Source organism: Trachypithecus francoisi, unplaced genomic scaffold (assembly GCF_009764315.1).
Source record: "Trachypithecus francoisi isolate TF-2019V2 unplaced genomic scaffold, Tfra_2.0 Lachesis_group6, whole genome shotgun sequence".
NCBI classification, from domain to species: Eukaryota; Metazoa; Chordata; class Mammalia; order Primates; family Cercopithecidae; genus Trachypithecus; species Trachypithecus francoisi.
In genome coordinates, this window is record NW_022681471.1 from 48,344,822 (window position 1) to 48,362,436 (window position 17,615).

A 17,615-nucleotide genomic window follows, 5' to 3' on the forward strand; every position below is an offset into this window, starting at 1 on the left:
CCCTCTCTAATGGCGCTTCCCCCATCTTCCATCCCCACCCAGCTCCCCCACTGTCCTAAACTGGGGGCATGAAAGGGTGGGCTTTGGAAGTGGGGGTGATGAGGGAGACATACTGACAAGTACCAATTCACAACCTGTTTTCTAGAATATGCGGCGCCCTTCCCCCATTTTATGCTGCGCAGAGCAAGGGGATGTGGCGCACCTAGTGGTGAATGCTCAGAATTGGAGAAGGGAGTAATGGAAGAGTATGACGTCAAGAGAAGGAGTTGTTATCTCTGGAACCTTGAAGCACGGCCCAAATAAAACGAGAATATTCCACCAGCAAAACCCCGAATGTTGAAAGACAGATACCAATAATACGGGGATTCTTATCCTTGGCGTTGGTCTGTCTACCAAGTGCTCTTCTGCCACCCCTCATATCCTGACTGTCTTAATTTTTCATGTGTTTGTCCATAGGCCTACTTTAAGGCTAGCCAGTTCTGCAAGAAAGGCAAGGAGGAGGAGACTGGCTCACAACTCTGGAGGTTGGTGAGAAGGGGGAGGGGGCAATGTAGGGGACAGTTGGAGAGAGAGAGCATGGCAGGTGGCAGATCCACTTCCACCTGTAGTAGAAGTGGCAGACCCACTTCTATTCTGCCGGGTTTGCACAGTGCCAGCATCCTTTTTGTTTCTTGCAGGAGACACGAGATAGGTGTAGGTTGGGTTGTGACTCAGAAAAAACCGGAGAGCAGGGACTAGGATACAGGAAACCATAGATACGTTGAACCCTTGAATGGGAAGAGAGATATTTGTCACAGGGGCCAGAGTGCCTGCCTATCTACCATTCTCCATTCTCTCCTGTATGTTTACTTGTCTGTAGGACCCCCTTCTGTCAGCTGTGGGGCTTGACACCACTTGAACAAGAAAAGGAGGGGGAAACTGCACCACATCAGTGAAGGTTGGTATGAGAGCGGGTATACTTTTGGTGGGGTGGTGGAGACCAGCATGGGTCCAGGAGTGATTAGGGTCCAATCTGGGGGCTTCTCGGCCCCTCCCATTGCCAACACACTTTCCCACCGTTGTTGGACCTGTTTTGTAGCAGGCAGCTGGTCCAGAGAGACTTTCTCAAAGCCTAGCTGTCCCACCTAGCATTCAACATCAGTCTCACTGCATATGTCTCATACAATTGGAAGAGACTCAAAGCCCCATTTCATTCTCTCTCCCTAGATCCACCTCCAGTGGCTGCTCTGCTGGTGGTGCAGTTGCTGCTGACAACCACCCTCAACGGGTCTGCACCCATCCAGGAAATATCTGTCTTCCTCAAGCTTGGTTGTGCCTGTTCTACGCACTATCTGTATTATTGAATTATTGACTGAGACTGTGTTTGGGAAGGAGGCTGAGTGACTACTGGATTGGATATTGACTGTAACTCTTGTTTCCAAGCTTATATCCTCAATCACCTAAAGATCAGAGTGTGAAGAAACAAACCTGTGACAGATCTGTGGTTGAAGTTTAGACTGGGGGAGGAGTATATTACTGGACTTTCTTTGTAACTTGTACCATGACTGGGGCAGAGATTGAGTCTGGTGCCCAGGTCAAGCCTGAAAAGAAGCCTGGGGAAGAGGTTGTAGGTGGAGCTGAGATAGAGAATGATGTCCCTTTGGTTGTCAGACCCAAGGTTAGGACCCAGGCCCAGATAATGCCTGGGGCAAGGCCCAAGGATAAGTCCAAGGTTATACCTGGAGCAAGCACCAAAGTTGAGACAAATGCAGTGGGTGGGGCACGTCCTAAGAGTAAGGCCAAGGCAATACCTGTTTCACAATTTAAGGAAGAAGCCCAGATGTGGGCTCAGCCCAGGTTTGGTCCTGAAAGATTGTCTAAAACAGAGAGAAACTCCCAGACCAATATCATAGCCTCTCCACTTGTCAGTACTGATTCTGTGTTGGTTGCTAAAACAAAGTACCTGTCTGAGGATAGAGAACTGGTTAATACAGACACTGAGAGCTTTCCTGGAAGGAAGGCCCATTACCAAGCAGGATTCCAACCTTCCTTTAGGTCAAAGGAGGAGACCAATATGGGGTCCTGGTGCTGTCCTAGGCCTACATCCAAACAAGAAGTCTCTCCTAATTCTGATTTCAAGTGGGTAGACAAATCTTCTGTGAGTTCCTTGTTCTGGAGTAGAGATGAGGTCACTGTAAAATTTCATCCTGGGAATAGGATAAAAGACAGTACCAGATCCAGGCACATGGCCAATCAAGAGGCTAATACCATGTCTAGGTCCCAAACTAACCAGGAGCTCTATATTTCATCTAGTTCTGGTTCTGAGGATGAATCTGTAAAGACACCCTGGTTCTGGGCCAGAGATAAAACCAACACCTGGTCTGGGCCCAGGGAAGATCCCAATAGCAGGTCCAGGTTTAGGGCTAAGAAAGAAGTCTATGTTGAATCCAGTTCTGGGTCTGAGCATGAAGACCATTTGGAATCTTGGTTTTGGGCTGGAGAGGAGGCCAAATTCAGGTGCAGAATGAGAGCCGGGAAGGAGACCAACAACAGGGCCAGGCATAGGGCCAAACGAGAAGCTTGCATTGATTTCATGCCTGGGTCTATAGATGTAATTAAAAGAGAGTCCTGTTTCTGGCCTGAAGAAAATGCTAATACCTTTTCAAGGCCCATGATCAAGAAAGAGGCCAGGGCCAGAGCAATGGCAAAGGAAGAGGCTAAAACCAAGGCCCGAGCCAGGGCCAAGCAAGAAGCCAGGTCAGAGGAGGAAGCCCTCATTGGGACCTGGTTCTGGGCTACAGATGAGTCCAGCATGGCAGATGAAGCCAGCATCGAGTCCAGTCTACAAGTAGAGGATAAGTCCATAATTGGGAGTTGGTTCTGGACTGAAGAAGAGGCCAGTATGGGAACTGGGGCTAGCAGTAAATCCAGACCGAGGACTGATGGAGAGCCTATTGGTGATTCTTATTTGGGACTGGGGAAAAGACTAGTATGAAAACTGGAGCTGAGGCCACCTCTGAATGTATACTAGCAGCTGATGATGAACAGGTCATTATTGGTTCCTGGTTCTGGGCTGGTGAAGAGGTCAACCAAGAGGCTGAGGAAGAGACCATTTTTGGGTCTTGGTTCTGGGTCACTGATGCGGCCAGTGTGGAATCTGGTGTTGGGGTCAGCTGTGAGTCCAGGTCAAGGTCTGAGGAAGAAGAGGTCATTGGTCCCTGGTTTTGGTCTGGAGAACAAGTTGATATAGAGGCTGGGATTGGAGAAGAGGCCAGGCCAGGAGCTGAAGAAGAGACAATATTCGGGTCCTGGTTTTGGGCTGAAAACCACACGTATATGGATTGTAGGGCTGAAGCTAGCTGTGGCACCATGCAAGGGGCTGAGGAGGAGGAGCCCATTATTGGGTCCTGGTTTTGGACCAGAGTAGAAGCTTGTGTGGAGGGTGATGTCAACAGCAAGTCTAGCCTGGAAGACAAGGAAAAGGCCATGATACCATGTTTTGGGGCCAAAGAAAAGGTCAGTATGAAGCATGGGACTGGTGTCAGATGCAGATTTATGGCAGGGGCTGAGGAGACCAATAATAGGTCTTGCTTCTGGGCAGAAAAAGAACCCTGTATGTATCCTACCTGTGGAGGAATTTGGAAGACTAGGCCAGAGGAGGAAGAGGACATTGTCAATTCATGGTTCTGGTCCAGAAAATACACAAAGCCAGAGGCCATTATAGGGTCCTGGTTATGGGCTACAGAAAAGAGTAATATAGATGGAACTGGAGAAGAGGCCAAGTTACTGACTGAAGAGGAGACCATGATCAATTCCTGGTTCTGGAAAGATGAAGCCATTTCAGAGGCTACTGACAGAGAAGAGTCCAGACCAGAAGCTGAGGAGGGGGACATTATTGGTTCTTGGTTCTGGGCTGGAGAAGAGGGCAGACTAGAGCCAGCTGCTGAGATTAGAGAAGAGGACAGGCTAGTAGCTGAGAAAGAAGGTATTGTTGGTTCCTGGTTTGGGGCCAGAGAAGAGACCATTAGAAGAGAGGCTGGGTCTTGCAGCAAATCCAGTCCTAAAGCTGAAGAGGAAGAAGTCATTATTGGGTCCTGGTTCTGGGAAGAAGAGGCCAGTCTGGAGGCAGTGGCAGGAGTTGGCTTTGAGCCAAAGCCAGGGACTGAGAAGGAAGAAATCACTGTTGGGTCCTGGTTCTGGCCTGAAGAAGAAACCAGTATAGAGGCTGGATCTCAGGCAATAGAGGAGATGGAGTCAGAGACTGAAGAGGAAACCATTTTTGGGTCCTCGTTCTGGGCTGGAAAAGAAGTCAGTGAAGAAGCAGGACCATGCTGTGTATCCAAGTCAGAGGATGATGAAGAGATGATTATTGAGTCCTGGTTCTGGTCTGGAGGCAAAGCCACTAAGGAAACTGGAACTGTGGCCACCTGTGAATCCAAGCCAGAAAATGAGGAAGGGGCCATTGTTGGTCTTGGTTTGAGGCTGAAGATGAGGTAGATAACAGGACTGACAATGGAAGCAACTGTGAGTCCAGGACATTAGCTGATGAAGATGAGGCCATAGTGGGGTCCTGGTTCTGGGCAGGAGATGAGGCCCATTTTGAATCAAATCCTAGCCCCGTGTTCAGGGCCATTTGCAGGTCCACGTGTTCGGTTGAACAGGAGCCTGATCCTTCACGCAGGCCTCAGAGTTGGGAGGAGGTTACTGTTCAGTTCAAGCCTGGTCCATGGGGTAGGGTCGGCTTCCCATCTATAAGCCCCTTTAGATTTCCAAAAGAGGCAGCATCTTTATTCTGTGAAATGTTTGGGGGCAAACCCAGGAACGTGGTACTTAGCCCAGAAGGGGAAGAGCAGGAATCTTTGCTTCAGCCTGATCAGCCTGATCCTGAGTTCCCATTTCAGTATGATCCTTCCTACCGTCAGTCCAGGAAATTCGAGAGCATCTTAGGGCCAAAGAGAGTGCAGAGCCTGAGAGTTGGTCCTGTAGCTGCATACAATGTGAGCTGAAAATTGGTTCTGAAGAGTTTGAAGAACTCCTTTTATTAATGGAAAAAATTCGGGATCCTTTTATTCATGAAATATCTAAAATTGCAATGGGTATGAGAAGTGCTTCTCAATTTACCCGAGATTTCATTCGAGATTCAGGTGTTGTCTCACTTATTGAAACCTTGCTTAATTATCCATCCTCCCGAGTTAGAACAAGGTTTTTGGAAAATATGATTCGCATGGCCCCACCTTATCCGAATCTAAACATGATTCAGACATACATATGTAAAGTGTGTGAGGAAACCCTTGCTTATAGCGTGGATTCCCCAGAACAGCTGTCTGGAATAAGGATGATTAGACATCTTACTACTACTACTGACTATCACACACTGGTTGCCAATTATATGTCTGGGTTTCTCTCCTTATTAGCTACAGGCAATACCAAAACAAGGTTTCATATTTTGAAAATGCTACTGAATTTGTCTGAAAATCTTTTCATGACAAAAGAACTACTCAGTGCTGAAGCAGTGTCAGAATTTATGGGTCTTTTTAACAGGGAAGAGACAAATGACAATATTCAAATTGTTCTTGCAATATTTGAGAATATTGGTAACAATATCAAAAAAGAAACAGTGTTCACTGATGATGATTTCAATCTTGAGCCGCTTATTTCTGCATTCCACAAAGTTGAGAAATTTGCTAAGGAACTGCAAGGCAAAACAGACAATCAAAATGACCCTGAAGGGGACCAAGAAAATTAGTAATGTTTAATTGCTGACCTCAGATTGTCCTTATGTTCCTGAGTTATGATCTTTGAGTAATGCTTTGGCTTTAACAGTTGGTTCTGTGTTGCAACATATATCTTTAGTGCTGACACTAACTTTGTCCAACTCTGTCTGTAAGCTGGAGCATTTTTCTGATGCCAACTGAATATTAGAGCTGAAAACACATTTGTTGATATTTGTCTTGTCCAGATTGTGATGTTCAGTATTTGAGCTTATAGTGAACTGAGCCATCATAAATAAGCCACCCTTCTGACTGTCGTTCTACTGTGTGTGTGTGTTTGTGTGTGTGTGTGTGTATATATATATATTTGAGTGTTGTTTGTGTTTCAATAAAGTTATATGTTAAAGTTGGCAGAAATCACCCTTCTTCTTGAACTTAAATACAGACCCAATGATAACACATGAATACACACAGAGATAATTAATATATGAATAATATGTTCCTTTCAAAAGTTTTTTCTCAGATTTCAACACAAAAATACCAGGGACTGCTATGTAGGGCATACTTCAGAGAAAAGTAGCTACTTCGGTTGGACTCTGAAGTTTGGGAAAGAGGTTGGTGGTGTAAAAAAAAAAAGCATGGAGTTGGGAAAAATTTTCCTATGGAGTGAGGTATCCTGTTTGCCTAGAGTGAGTGAGAGGAATATTAAACAACATAGAGGATGATACAAGTTTTAAAGAGCTGAGAATTTGCATTTTACAGCTCAGAGCACAACTGCTGCTTCCATACTACCTAAAGGGCAAAATAATAAGACAGGAAAGCATAGGGATTTGATTGAGTCAGGAAGACAATTTAATCATGATGGTACCATGGTAAGTGCTAAGGCAAGTGCTAAGGCAACATCATACAGCCAGTAAACATGATGATGTATAGGGTTTTAAATTAGCAAAAGCCCTGACACTTTCGATATTTCATATAATAGAGAACACTGGTGTCATACATGGAAAGTATGATCCCATTTGAAAAATAAATGTGAATAAATTGACCAAACTCATGTGAAGTGTATATTATTTAATAATAGAATTCTACAATGATATAAAATGTATCAAAGGAATGAAGAGGTAAGAGAGACTACAATTTCAGAAGAACTGGCTTGTCAAATAAAAAATAAAAATTATTTAAAGGACCAAATTGTAAAATTACCAAAGTTCCTGAGTTCATCCCACATATATTTTTACATTTAAAAAGGTTGGAACATGTATCTTCAAACAGTAGCAAGAGACAGAGTCCAGGATAACAGGAAATATGCAAAGTTTTATTTTCTCAGGAAAAAAAAAAAAACAAACACTAGATACAGTGACCCTTTTACATTTGGTTTGCCTCAGGATGCAAAGTGCTTTTTACCACCTGATATCATTTCTCATTACTATTTCTGGTTCATTATAATGATATAAATTAAATTCCAGTATGATGTTAGTTTGCTAAGCTTTACAAAAGTAGGGCAAACTGGCAGTTTGCCTCCCTTCACAAATCAAAAGTTTTAACAGGGATCATCCTGGTGGTGCAAATTGGAGTTTGAATGTTTGTTTTGCTTACCAGCATTTTTCAAGACAGATCTTGCGTGTTTTTAGTGTGTCGCTCGAGTCGTATACAAAATATTACAAATCACTTCATTTCCCCAATCCTCATCGAATGTTCCTCGCCGGTCCTCCAGAGCAAAGCCTGGCCTTCCTTCCAGCTGTCTGGGCCAGGAGCTTGAGGGTCTTCTAGCAAGCACCCCGGAGGCTGTCTTCTGACTGTCATCCAGGGCTGTGGCGAACTAGCTGACTGCGCAGTCACGTGGAGGGGTGGGGCGGGGGTCGGGGGCGGGGGGGAGCTGACGGTGGGTCATGTGACCAGGCTCTGGGTTGGGCTGGCCTAGAAGAGTGTTTTCTTACACCCAGAAAGTACAGGAAAGGCGGACGACACTTGTGCTCCGCAGAGCGCAGAGCGGGAGGTTGGGGGGAACGGCGGGATGTTAAGGTAGGTAGGTGTAGGTGTCTCGCCATGCTTCATCAGCCTGAAAGCTAATTTCTCAGGCGACAGGAATTACAGTATTTTTTGGTAGAGGAAACTATCCCTCGGCCAACCGCGAGCGTCTTAGACAGTCTGTCTTTTGTCCAGGAACTCAAGAAGCAGAGATTCTACCTGCCCAAGGCGTTCGTGAAGAGAAGCAGCTGTTGCTATTGGAGGAGGTGGGTGCAAGGACGGCACATGCCTTCCCTGAGAGGCGGTGACTGAGACTAGATGCGGGTGCAGGTAATGCCTCGGATCTGCCGGCTACCTCCTGCCTTTTGAACATCCTAGGGCTCCCAGCCCAGTGCCCGGTGTATCTATGTGCGGGTGGGGGAGGTGGGCATATGGATGGAGTTGGCTTCAGGGGAGCCCAGAGAGGGGAAATGGTGAAGTGACAATTCGTGAACACCTGTGGTGCTGGATCAGGAAAGGTAAGGGTGGGGATGGGAACCATGGGCTTTGCTACTGCCGTCTTCCTCCCACCAAGTAGGCACTCTGCTCTCTGTCTGTCTGTCTTCTTACTGGCAGTATTCAGGCATTGGGGATGGCTAATACCAGCTTAAAACTGGCAGAGGGTGGAGGAGGGCAGGAGAAGGGAACACATACATCTGCCTTTTCCTCCAAGGCTCCAGCTGACTGGGGATGCAAGAGAGGAATGAACCTCAATCCTGGCAGTTCTAGGAAAAGGAGGAGGAGACATAAACTCGAAGAGAGGAAACCTAGATGCTGTGGGTCTTTCACCTAGGATTTCTCATTAGGATACTCCAAGCTTCTCGACCCCCAACGGGATTCCTGGATCTCAGCCCCATGCAGCAGAATCTCATTCCCATTGAGGGACACAAAGTGGGTTGCTGCTCCATGTGACACTCTCCCTGCTCTCTTGGGCCTCAGAGGAGGTCTTTCTGGGGAGCACCTACAGAAACTGTTTCATGGATAGTTTCCTAAGTTCCCCTCTGCATACCCTTTGCCCTCTTGTGTTGTGATCTCTGCTTATTCCTTGGGATGTGTTTCTTTGGTCCCATCCAGGTAGCAACCCCATGGTAAGTCCTTGTCCTGTTTCACATTGAATATCCTTCTTTCCCCCTGCCCCGTGCATCCACTGGGTACCAAGTGAAAGAAAGTGGTTCCTCTACCCACAATATTTCTGGCACAGAATGTGTGGATTTTTCACACTAAGCACTTCTCCTATTCTTTGAGGACACCAGTTAGGTCTCCTACAATTTAATTCAATTCTGACACTACCCAGAGTTAGTGCAGACTTCTCTGGTTCAGGGCTCGTTCCCATGAGACTGCCCTCCCCCACTTCAGACAGCAATCACAAGTAATGGATCTCCACCTTACCCACACTTCTGTCTGACTTAGCTCCCAGTTGGGAGTTCCCGCAACCCCCTCCTCAGGTTCAGTAATTTGCTATTGGGGCCCACTGAACTCAGGGAAACACTACTTCCTATTATTGGTTCATTATAAAGAATATAAATTAAAAGATGAAGAGGTACATTATGGCAAGGTCCAGAAGGGTCCCAAATGCAGAAGCTGCCATCCATGTGGATTTGGGGTACACCACCTTCCCAGAATATGAATGAGTTCACCAACCTGGAAAATCTCAGACAGTTAGGGTTTTTGTAGAGGTTTCATTACATAGATATGATTGATGAAATCATTGACCATTGGTGATTAGCTCAATCTCCAGCCCCTATCCTCTCCTTGGAGGTCAAGGGGTGAGGCTAAAAGTTCCAACCCTCTAATCATGTCTTAGGTGGGGAGGGGGAACATGGACATCCGCCTTTTGCTCCAAGGCTCTAGGTGGCTGGGAATCCAAGGAGGAATGAACCTCAATTTTCAGCTCTAGGGAAGAAAGAAGGAAACAGAGACTCAAGAGGAGGTAACCTAAATGCTTTGGGTTCTTCATGTAGGAATTTTCATTGGGATACTCTATGTTTCTCAACCTCCAAGTCAACTTCTGGATCTCAACCTCAGGCAGCAGCATCCTCAATCCCCAGGTCAATTTCTAGATCTCAACCTCAGGCAGCAGCATCCTGAGGATCTGCCCTGGGTATGAGGTCCTGAAAGGAGCCAGTCTCAAACTGTGCTCTCAACAGTGCCCTTTCATCTGATGACAAGGGTTGCTGCTCCATCTGATGTCCCCTCCTCCTAAAGTCCAGGGAAAGGGTCTTTCTGAGAACCACCTACAGAGACTGTCTTACAGATTCCCCTCTGTAGACCCTTTGCTCTCTTCCTTGTTTCAGTTTTATGGCCAATGCTTTAGACTTGGTGATTTGCACCTATTCTTGGTGACACCTCCTAGTTGGTGTTGAACTCTTTTGGTCATAGCTCAGGTCTATGAGATAACCACATGATACCAAATTCTTTTAGGACAATATATTAGAAAAAATAAATTATATTAGTCCTATTAACCTCTATATTTTTTGCATTTTACAGATTTGAAGCCAACTCATAAATATCTTCCACATTATTTTTTACAGCTGCATTGTGCTTTATTGTGTCACTACCATAATTTATATACTCACTTTCCTATGAGTGGACATTTGTTTCTCATATTAAGCTATTACAAATAATACTGGAAGGAATAACCTTGTGAAAATATACAGTATTTGTGTATGTTTGGATGTGTATCTTCACAGATTCCTAGGTCTGGTGCTGGTAGGTCAAATAGTAAGTGCATGTGTGTAGTTTTATTAGGTATTCTCAAATTTCCCTCCAAAGGGGTACTGTAAGTATTTACTGCCACCAGCAATATATGTGAGTATCTGTTTTACCGCAGCCGTGTTAATCAGTTTCTTATTATTCTTTTGACATTTGTAGAGTATCTGATGACTTAACCTCTCTCATTCCTGATGTTACTAATTGTGTCTACTCCTCTCTCTTTTTAAAAATTTTTCTGCCTAGAGGGTTATCAATTTTATTGACTATCTCAATGAACTAGCATTTAGTCTTACTGATTTTCTTTATTGTTTTACTGTTTTCTATTTCCTTGGTTTCTCCCTTTATATTTATTATTTCTTTTGTTTACTTGGTGTTTAAGCCAATCTACTTTTTCTGGTCACTTAAAGTAGAAACTGAGGCCATTGATTTGAGACCTTTCTTCTCTTCTAATATAGGCATTTTAGTACTGCAGATTCCCCTCTAATACTACTTTAGCTATATCTCACAATTTTGATGTGTTGTGTTTTCATTTTTCTTCAGTTTGAAATTACTTACTGATTTCTCTTTGAGTTTGTTCTTTGATCCAAGAGTTAGTTATTTAGATGTATGCTGTGTAGTTCTCAAGTATTTGGGGATTTTCCAGCTATTGATGTCTAATTTAATTACATTGTAACCAGAGAATATACTTCGTGTAACTTGAATCCTTTTAATTTATTGAGAATTCATTTATGGTCCAGAATATGGTCTATCTTGATAAATATTCTATGTGTACTTGAAGAGAATGTGTATTCTTCTGTTATTGTATGAATTGTTCTATAAATGTCAGTAAGGCCCAGTTGGTTCAGAATTATTTTATTTTATTTTATTTTTTAAGTTCCAGGGTTCATGTGCAGGATGTGCAGGTTTGTTACATAGGTAAATGTGTGCCATGGTGGTTTGCTGCATCTATCAACCCATCACCTAGCTATAAGGCTGGCATGCATTAACTCATTTTTCTAATGCTCTGCCTGTTTGCTGCCCACCCCCAAAAGGCCCCAGTGTGTGTTGTTCCCCTCTCTGTGTCCATGTGTTCTCATTGTTCAGCTCCCACTTATAAGTGAGAACATGCAGTGTTGGGTTTTCTCTCTCTGCATTAGTTTCCTGAGGATAATGGCTTCCTGCTTCATCCATATCCCTGCAAAGGACGTGATCTCGTTCCTTTTTTATGGCTGCATAGTATTCAATGGTGTACATGTACCAAATTTTCTTTATCCAGTCCATCACTGATGGGCATTTGGGTTGATTCCACGTCTTTGCTATTGTGAGTATTGCTGCAGTGAACATACGTGTGCATGCATCTTTATAATAGAATGATTTATATTCCTTTGGGTATATACCTAATAATGGGATTGTTGGGTCAAATGGTATTTCTGATTCTAGGTCTTTGGGGAATCGCCACCCTATCTTCCATAATGCTTGAACGAATTTACATTCCTAACAACAGTGTAAAAGCATTCCTATTCTTCCGCAATCTCACCAGGATCTGTTGTTTCTTGACTTGTTAATAATCGCCAATCTGACTGGTGTGAGATGGTATCTCATTGTGATTTTGATTTGCATTTCTCTAATGATCAGTGATATTGAGCTTTTTTTTCATATGTTTTTTGGCCGCATTTGTGTCTTCTTTTGAAAATTGTCTGTTCATTTCCTTTGCCCACTTTTTAATGGGGTTGTTTAGTTTTTTCTTGTAAATTTTAGTTTCTTGTAGATTCTGGATATCAGACCTTTGTCAGATGGATGGACTGCAAAAATTTCCTCCCATTCTGTAGGTTGTCTGTTCATTCTGATAATAGTTTATTTTGCTGTGCAGAAGCTCTTTAGTTTTATTAGATCCCATTTGTCAATTTTTGCTTTTGTTGCAGTTGCTTTTGACATTTTTGTCGTGAAATCTTTGCCCGTCCCTATGTCCTGAATGGTATTGCCCAGATTTTCTTCTTCTAGAGTTTTTATAGTTTTGGGTTTTACATTTAAGTATCTAATCCATTTTGAGTTAATTTTTGTATATGGTGTAAGGAAGGGGTCCATTTTCAATTTTTGGCATATGGCCAGCCAGTTCTGCCAGCACCATTTGTTAAATGGGGAATCCTTTCCCCATTGCTTGTTTTTGTCAGAGATCAGATGGTTGTAGATGTGCAGTTTTATTTCTGAGTTCTGTATTCTGTTCTATTGGTCTATATGCCTGTTTTTGTGCTAGTATCATGCTGTTTTGGTTACTGTAGCCTTATAGTATAGTTTGAAGTCAGGTAGCATGATGCCTCTAGCTTTGTTCTTTTTACTTAGGACTTTACCAACTATACGATCTCTTTTTCAGTTCCATATGAATTTTAAAATTGTTTCTTCTAATTCTGTGAAGAATGTCAATGGTAGTTTAATGGGAATAGCACTGAATCTATAAATTGCTTTGGGCAGTATGGCCATTTTCACAATATTGATTCTTCCTGTCCTTGAGCATAGAATGTTTTTCCATCTGCTCATTTCCTCTCTGATTTCCTCGAGCAGTAGTTTGTAGTTCTCCTCAAAGAGGTCCTTCACTTCCCTTGTTAGCTGTATTCCTAAGTATTTTCTTCTCTTTGTGGCAATTGAAAATAGGAATTCATTCATGATTTGGCTCTCTGCTTGTTTGTTGTTGGTATATATGAATGCTTGTGATTTCTGCACATTGATTTTTTATCCTGAGACTTTCTGAAGGTGCTTATCAGCTTAAGAAGATTTTGGGCTGTATTGATGGGGTTTTCTAGGTATAGGATCATGTTATCTGCATACAAGGACAATTCGACTTCCTCTCTTCCTATTTGAATATGCTTTATTACTTTCTCTTGCCTGATTGCCCTGGCCAGAACTTCTAATACTATGTCAAATAGAAGTGGTGAGTGAGGGTATTCTTGTCTTGTTCTGGTTTTCAAGAGAAATGCTTCCAGCTTTTGTCCATTCAGTATGATATTGGCTGTGTGTTTGTCATAAATGGCTCTTATTATTTTGAGGTGTGTTCCTTCAATACCTAGTTTGTTGAGAGTTTTTAACATGAAGGGGTGTTGAATTTTATCGAAGGCCTTTTCTGCATCTATTGAGATAATCATGTGCTTTTTTCCCTTTAGTTCTGTTTATGTGATGAATTACATTTATTGATTTGCGTATGGATTCGGTTTGCTAGTATTTTACTGAGGATTTTTGCATCTATGTTCATCAGGAATATTGGCCTGAAGTTTTCTTTTCTTGTTGCATCTCTGCCAGGTTTTGGTATCAAGATGATGCTGGCCTCATAACATGAATTAGGGAGGAGTCCCTCCTTTTCATTGTTTGGAATAGTTTCAGAAGAAATAGTACCAGCTCCTCTTTGTACCTCTGGTAGAATTCAGCTGTAAATCCATCTGGTCCTGAAATTTTTTTGGTTGGTAGGCTGTTTATTACTACCTCAATTTCAGAAATTGTTATTGGTCTGCTCAGGGATTCAACTTATTGCTGGTTCAGTCTTGGAGGGTATATATCTCCAGGATTTATCCATTTCTTCTAGATTTTCTAGTTTATTTGCATAGAGGTGTTTATAGTATTCTCTGGGGTTTTTTTGTTGTTGTTTGTTTTTTGGTTTTTTTTGTATTTCTGTGGGGTCAGTGGTGGTATCCCCCTTATGATTTCTGATTTGTTTATTTGAATCTTTTCTCTTTTCTTTATTAGTCTAGCTAGTGGTCTATTTTATTGACTTTTAAATATATATAAAAAAAAACTCCTGGATTCATTGAATTTTTTTTTTTTTTTTTTTAGACAGACTCTCCCTCTGTTGCCCAGGCTGGAGTGCCCTGATGAGATCTCGGCTCACTGCAAGCTCCACCTCCTGGGTTCATGCCATTCTCCTGCCTCAGCCTCCCGAGTAGCTGGGACTACAGGTGCCCACCACCACGCCCGGCTAATTTTTTGTATTTTTTTAGTAGAGACGGGATTTCACCGAGTTAGCCAGGATGATCTCGATCTCCTGACCTCGTAATCCACCTGCCTCAGCCTCCCAAAGTGCTGGGATTACAGGCGTGAGCCACTGCACCCAGATTCATTGAATTTTTGAAGGGATTTTCACGTCTCTGTCTCCTTCAGTTTTGCTCTCATCTTGGTTATTTCCTGTCTTCTGCTAGCTCTAGGGTTTGTTGACTCGATTCTCTAGCCTTTTTGTTGTGATGTTAGGGTGTCGATTTGAAATCTTTCTAGCTTTTCTATGTGGGCATTCAGTGTTATACATTTTCCTCTTAACACTGCTTTAGCTACATCTCAGATTCTGGTACATTGTCCCTTTGTTCTCATTAGTTTCAAAGAACTTCTTGATTTCTGCCTTAATTTTATTATTTACCCAGGAGTCTTTCAGGAGCAGGTTGTTCAGTTTCCATGTAGTTGTGTGGTTTTGAGTGGGTTTCAATTCACTCAACTCTTAATCTTGAGTGCTCTGAGAGACTGTTATGATTTCAGTTGTTTTGCATTTGCTGAGAAGTGTACTTCCAATCATGTGATCAATTTTAGAGTAAGTGCCATGTGCTGCTGAAAAAAATGTATTTTTTGTTGTTTTTGGGTGGCAAGTTCTGTAGATACCTATCAGGTCCACTTGGTCCAGAACTGAGTCTAAGTCCTGAATATCTTTGTTAATTTTCTGTCTCAATGATCTGTCTTATACTGACAGCAGGGTATTAAAGTCTCCCACTGTTATTTCATGGGGGTCTAAGTCACTTTCTGGGTCTTTAAGAACTTGTTTTATGAATCTGGGTGCTCCTGTATTGGGTTCATATATGTTTAGGATAGCTAGCTCTTCTTGTTGAATTGAACCATTTACTATTATGTAATGCCCTTCTTTGTCCTTGTTGACCTTTGTTGGTTTAAAGTCTATTTTGTCAGAAACTAGGGTTCCCACCCCTGCTTTTTACTGCTTTCCATTTGTTTGGTATAATTTCCTCCATCCCATTATTTCGAGCCTGTGTGTCTTTGCACATGAGATGTTTCTCTTGAATACAGCATACTGATGCATCTTCTCTTTTTATCCAGCTTGCCATTCTGTGTCTTTTAATTGGGGCATTTACCCCATTTACATTTAAGGGTAATATTGTTATGTATGAATTTGATCCTGTTATGATGCTGGTTGATTAATTTTGCAGACTTGTTACTGTAGTTGCTTCATAGTGTCGTTGGTACTTCAGTGTGTTTCTGTAGTGGCTGGTAATGGTTTTTCCTTTCCAAGTTTAGTGATTCCTTCAGGAACTCTTTCAAGGCAGGCCTGGTGGTGACAAAATCCCTCAGCATTTGCTTGTCTGAAAAGGATTTTATTTTCCTTCGCTTATGTAGCTTAATTTGACCGGATATAAAATTCTGGGTTGGAATATTTTTTTCTTTAAGAATGTTGACTATTGGCCTCCAATGTCTTCTGGCTTGTAGGTTTTCCACTGATATCTACTGTTAGTCTGATGAGCTTCCCTTTGTAGGTAGCCTGGTCTTTCTCTCTGGCTGCCTTTAACATTTTTCCTTCATTTTGACCTTGGAGAATCTGATGACTACGTGTCTTGCGGTTGATCTTCTTGTGGAGTATCTTATTGGGGTTCTCTGGATTTTCTGAATTTGAATGTTGGCCTGTCTTGCTAGGTTGGGGAAGTTCTCCTGGATGTTATCCTGAAGTGTGTTTTCCAACTTGATTCTATTCTCTCTGTCTCTTTCAGGTACTCCAATCAGTTATAGGTTTGGTCTTTTTACATAGTCCCATAGTTCTCGGAGGTTTTGTTCATTCCTTTTCCTACTGTTTCCTCTAATCTTGTCTGTCTGTCTCATTTCAGCAAGATAGTCTTCAAGCTCTGATATTCTTTCTTCTACTTGATCAGTTTGGCTTTTGATGCTTGTGTGTTGCTTGAAGTTCTCGTGCTGTGTTTCTCAACTTCATTAGGTCATTTATGTTTCTCTCTAAACTGATTATTCTAGTTAACAGCTCCTGTAACCTTTTATCATTGTTCTTAGCTTCTTTGTATTGGGTTAGAACATAATCCTTTAGCTCAATGAAGTTTGTTATTACCCACATTCTGAAGCCTACTTCTGTCAGTTCATCCATCTCAGCTTCAGCCCAGTTCTGTGCACTTGCTAGAGAGGTGTTGCAATCATTTGGAGGAGAAGAGGCATTCTGCCTTTTGGAATTTTCAGCATTTTGCATTGGTTTTTCCTCATCTTCATGGATTTATCTACCTTTGCTCTTTGAGGCTGTTGACCTTTGTATGGGGTTTTTTTTTTTTTTTTGAGGCGGAGTCTCGCTCTGTCACCCGGACTGGAGTGCAGTGGCCGGATCTCAGCTCACTGCAAGCTCCGCCCCCCGGGTTTATGCCATTCTCCTGCCTCAGCCTCCCGAGTAGCTGGGACTACAGGCGCCCGTCACCTCGCCTGGCTAGTTTTTGTATTTTTAGTAGAGACGGGGTTTCACCGTGTTAGCCAGGATGGTCTCGATCTCCTAACCTCATGATCCGCCCGTCTCGGCCTCCCAAAGTGCTGGGATTACAGGCTTGAGCCACCGCGCCCGGCCTGTATGGGGTTTTTGTGGGGTCTTTTTTTGTTGATGTTTTTGTTGTTGCTTTCTGTTTGTTTTTCTTCCAGCAATCAGGTCCCTCTTCCGCAGGTCTACTGCAGTTTGCTGAGGGTCCACTCCAGACCTTGTTCGCCTGGGTATCACCAGTGGAGCATGCAGAACAGCAAAGATTGCTGCCTGCTCCTTCCTCTGGAAGTTTTGTCCCAGAGGGATACCGACCTGATGCCAGCCAGAACTCTCCTGTATGAGGTGTCTGGCTACCCCTGTTGGGAGGTCTCACCCAGTCAGGAGGCGTGGGATCAGGGGGAAGCAGTCTGGCTGCCCCTTAGTGGAGCTGGCATGCTGTGTTTGGGGAATCCCCCTTGTCCACATCACCTGGACTCTTCAGAGCCAGCAGGCAGGAAAGATTAAGTCTGCTGAACCTGAGACCATGGCCAACCCTCTCTGAAGGTGCTCTTTCCCAGGGAGATGAGAGTTCTGTCTGTAAGACCTTGGTTAGAGTTGCAGGAATTCCTGTAGGTAGGCCTTGCCGAATGAGGAGGGATGGATACAGGTGCCACCTAAAGAAGCAGTCTGGCCAAGATCTTCCATAGCCGCTGTGCTGTGCTGTGGGGAATATCACCCAGTCCAAACCACCC

At 43.3% G+C, this 17,615-nt stretch overlaps 1 protein-coding gene across 1 annotated transcript; it reads left to right on the forward strand.

The window, feature by feature from the left end:
* Nucleotides 1–461: 461 nt before the first annotated feature.
* On the forward strand, nucleotides 462–7,072 carry GPRASP1 (G protein-coupled receptor associated sorting protein 1). Its single transcript, XM_033201467.1, is given in 6 exon segments — nucleotides 462–524; nucleotides 860–937; nucleotides 1,207–2,939; nucleotides 2,942–4,447; nucleotides 4,450–4,896; nucleotides 4,899–7,072. Coding segments are annotated over 4 exon segments (4,179 nt in total). The 5' UTR covers nucleotides 462–524; nucleotides 860–937; nucleotides 1,207–1,540; the 3' UTR covers nucleotides 5,726–7,072.
* Nucleotides 7,073–17,615: the final 10,543 nt, after the last annotated feature.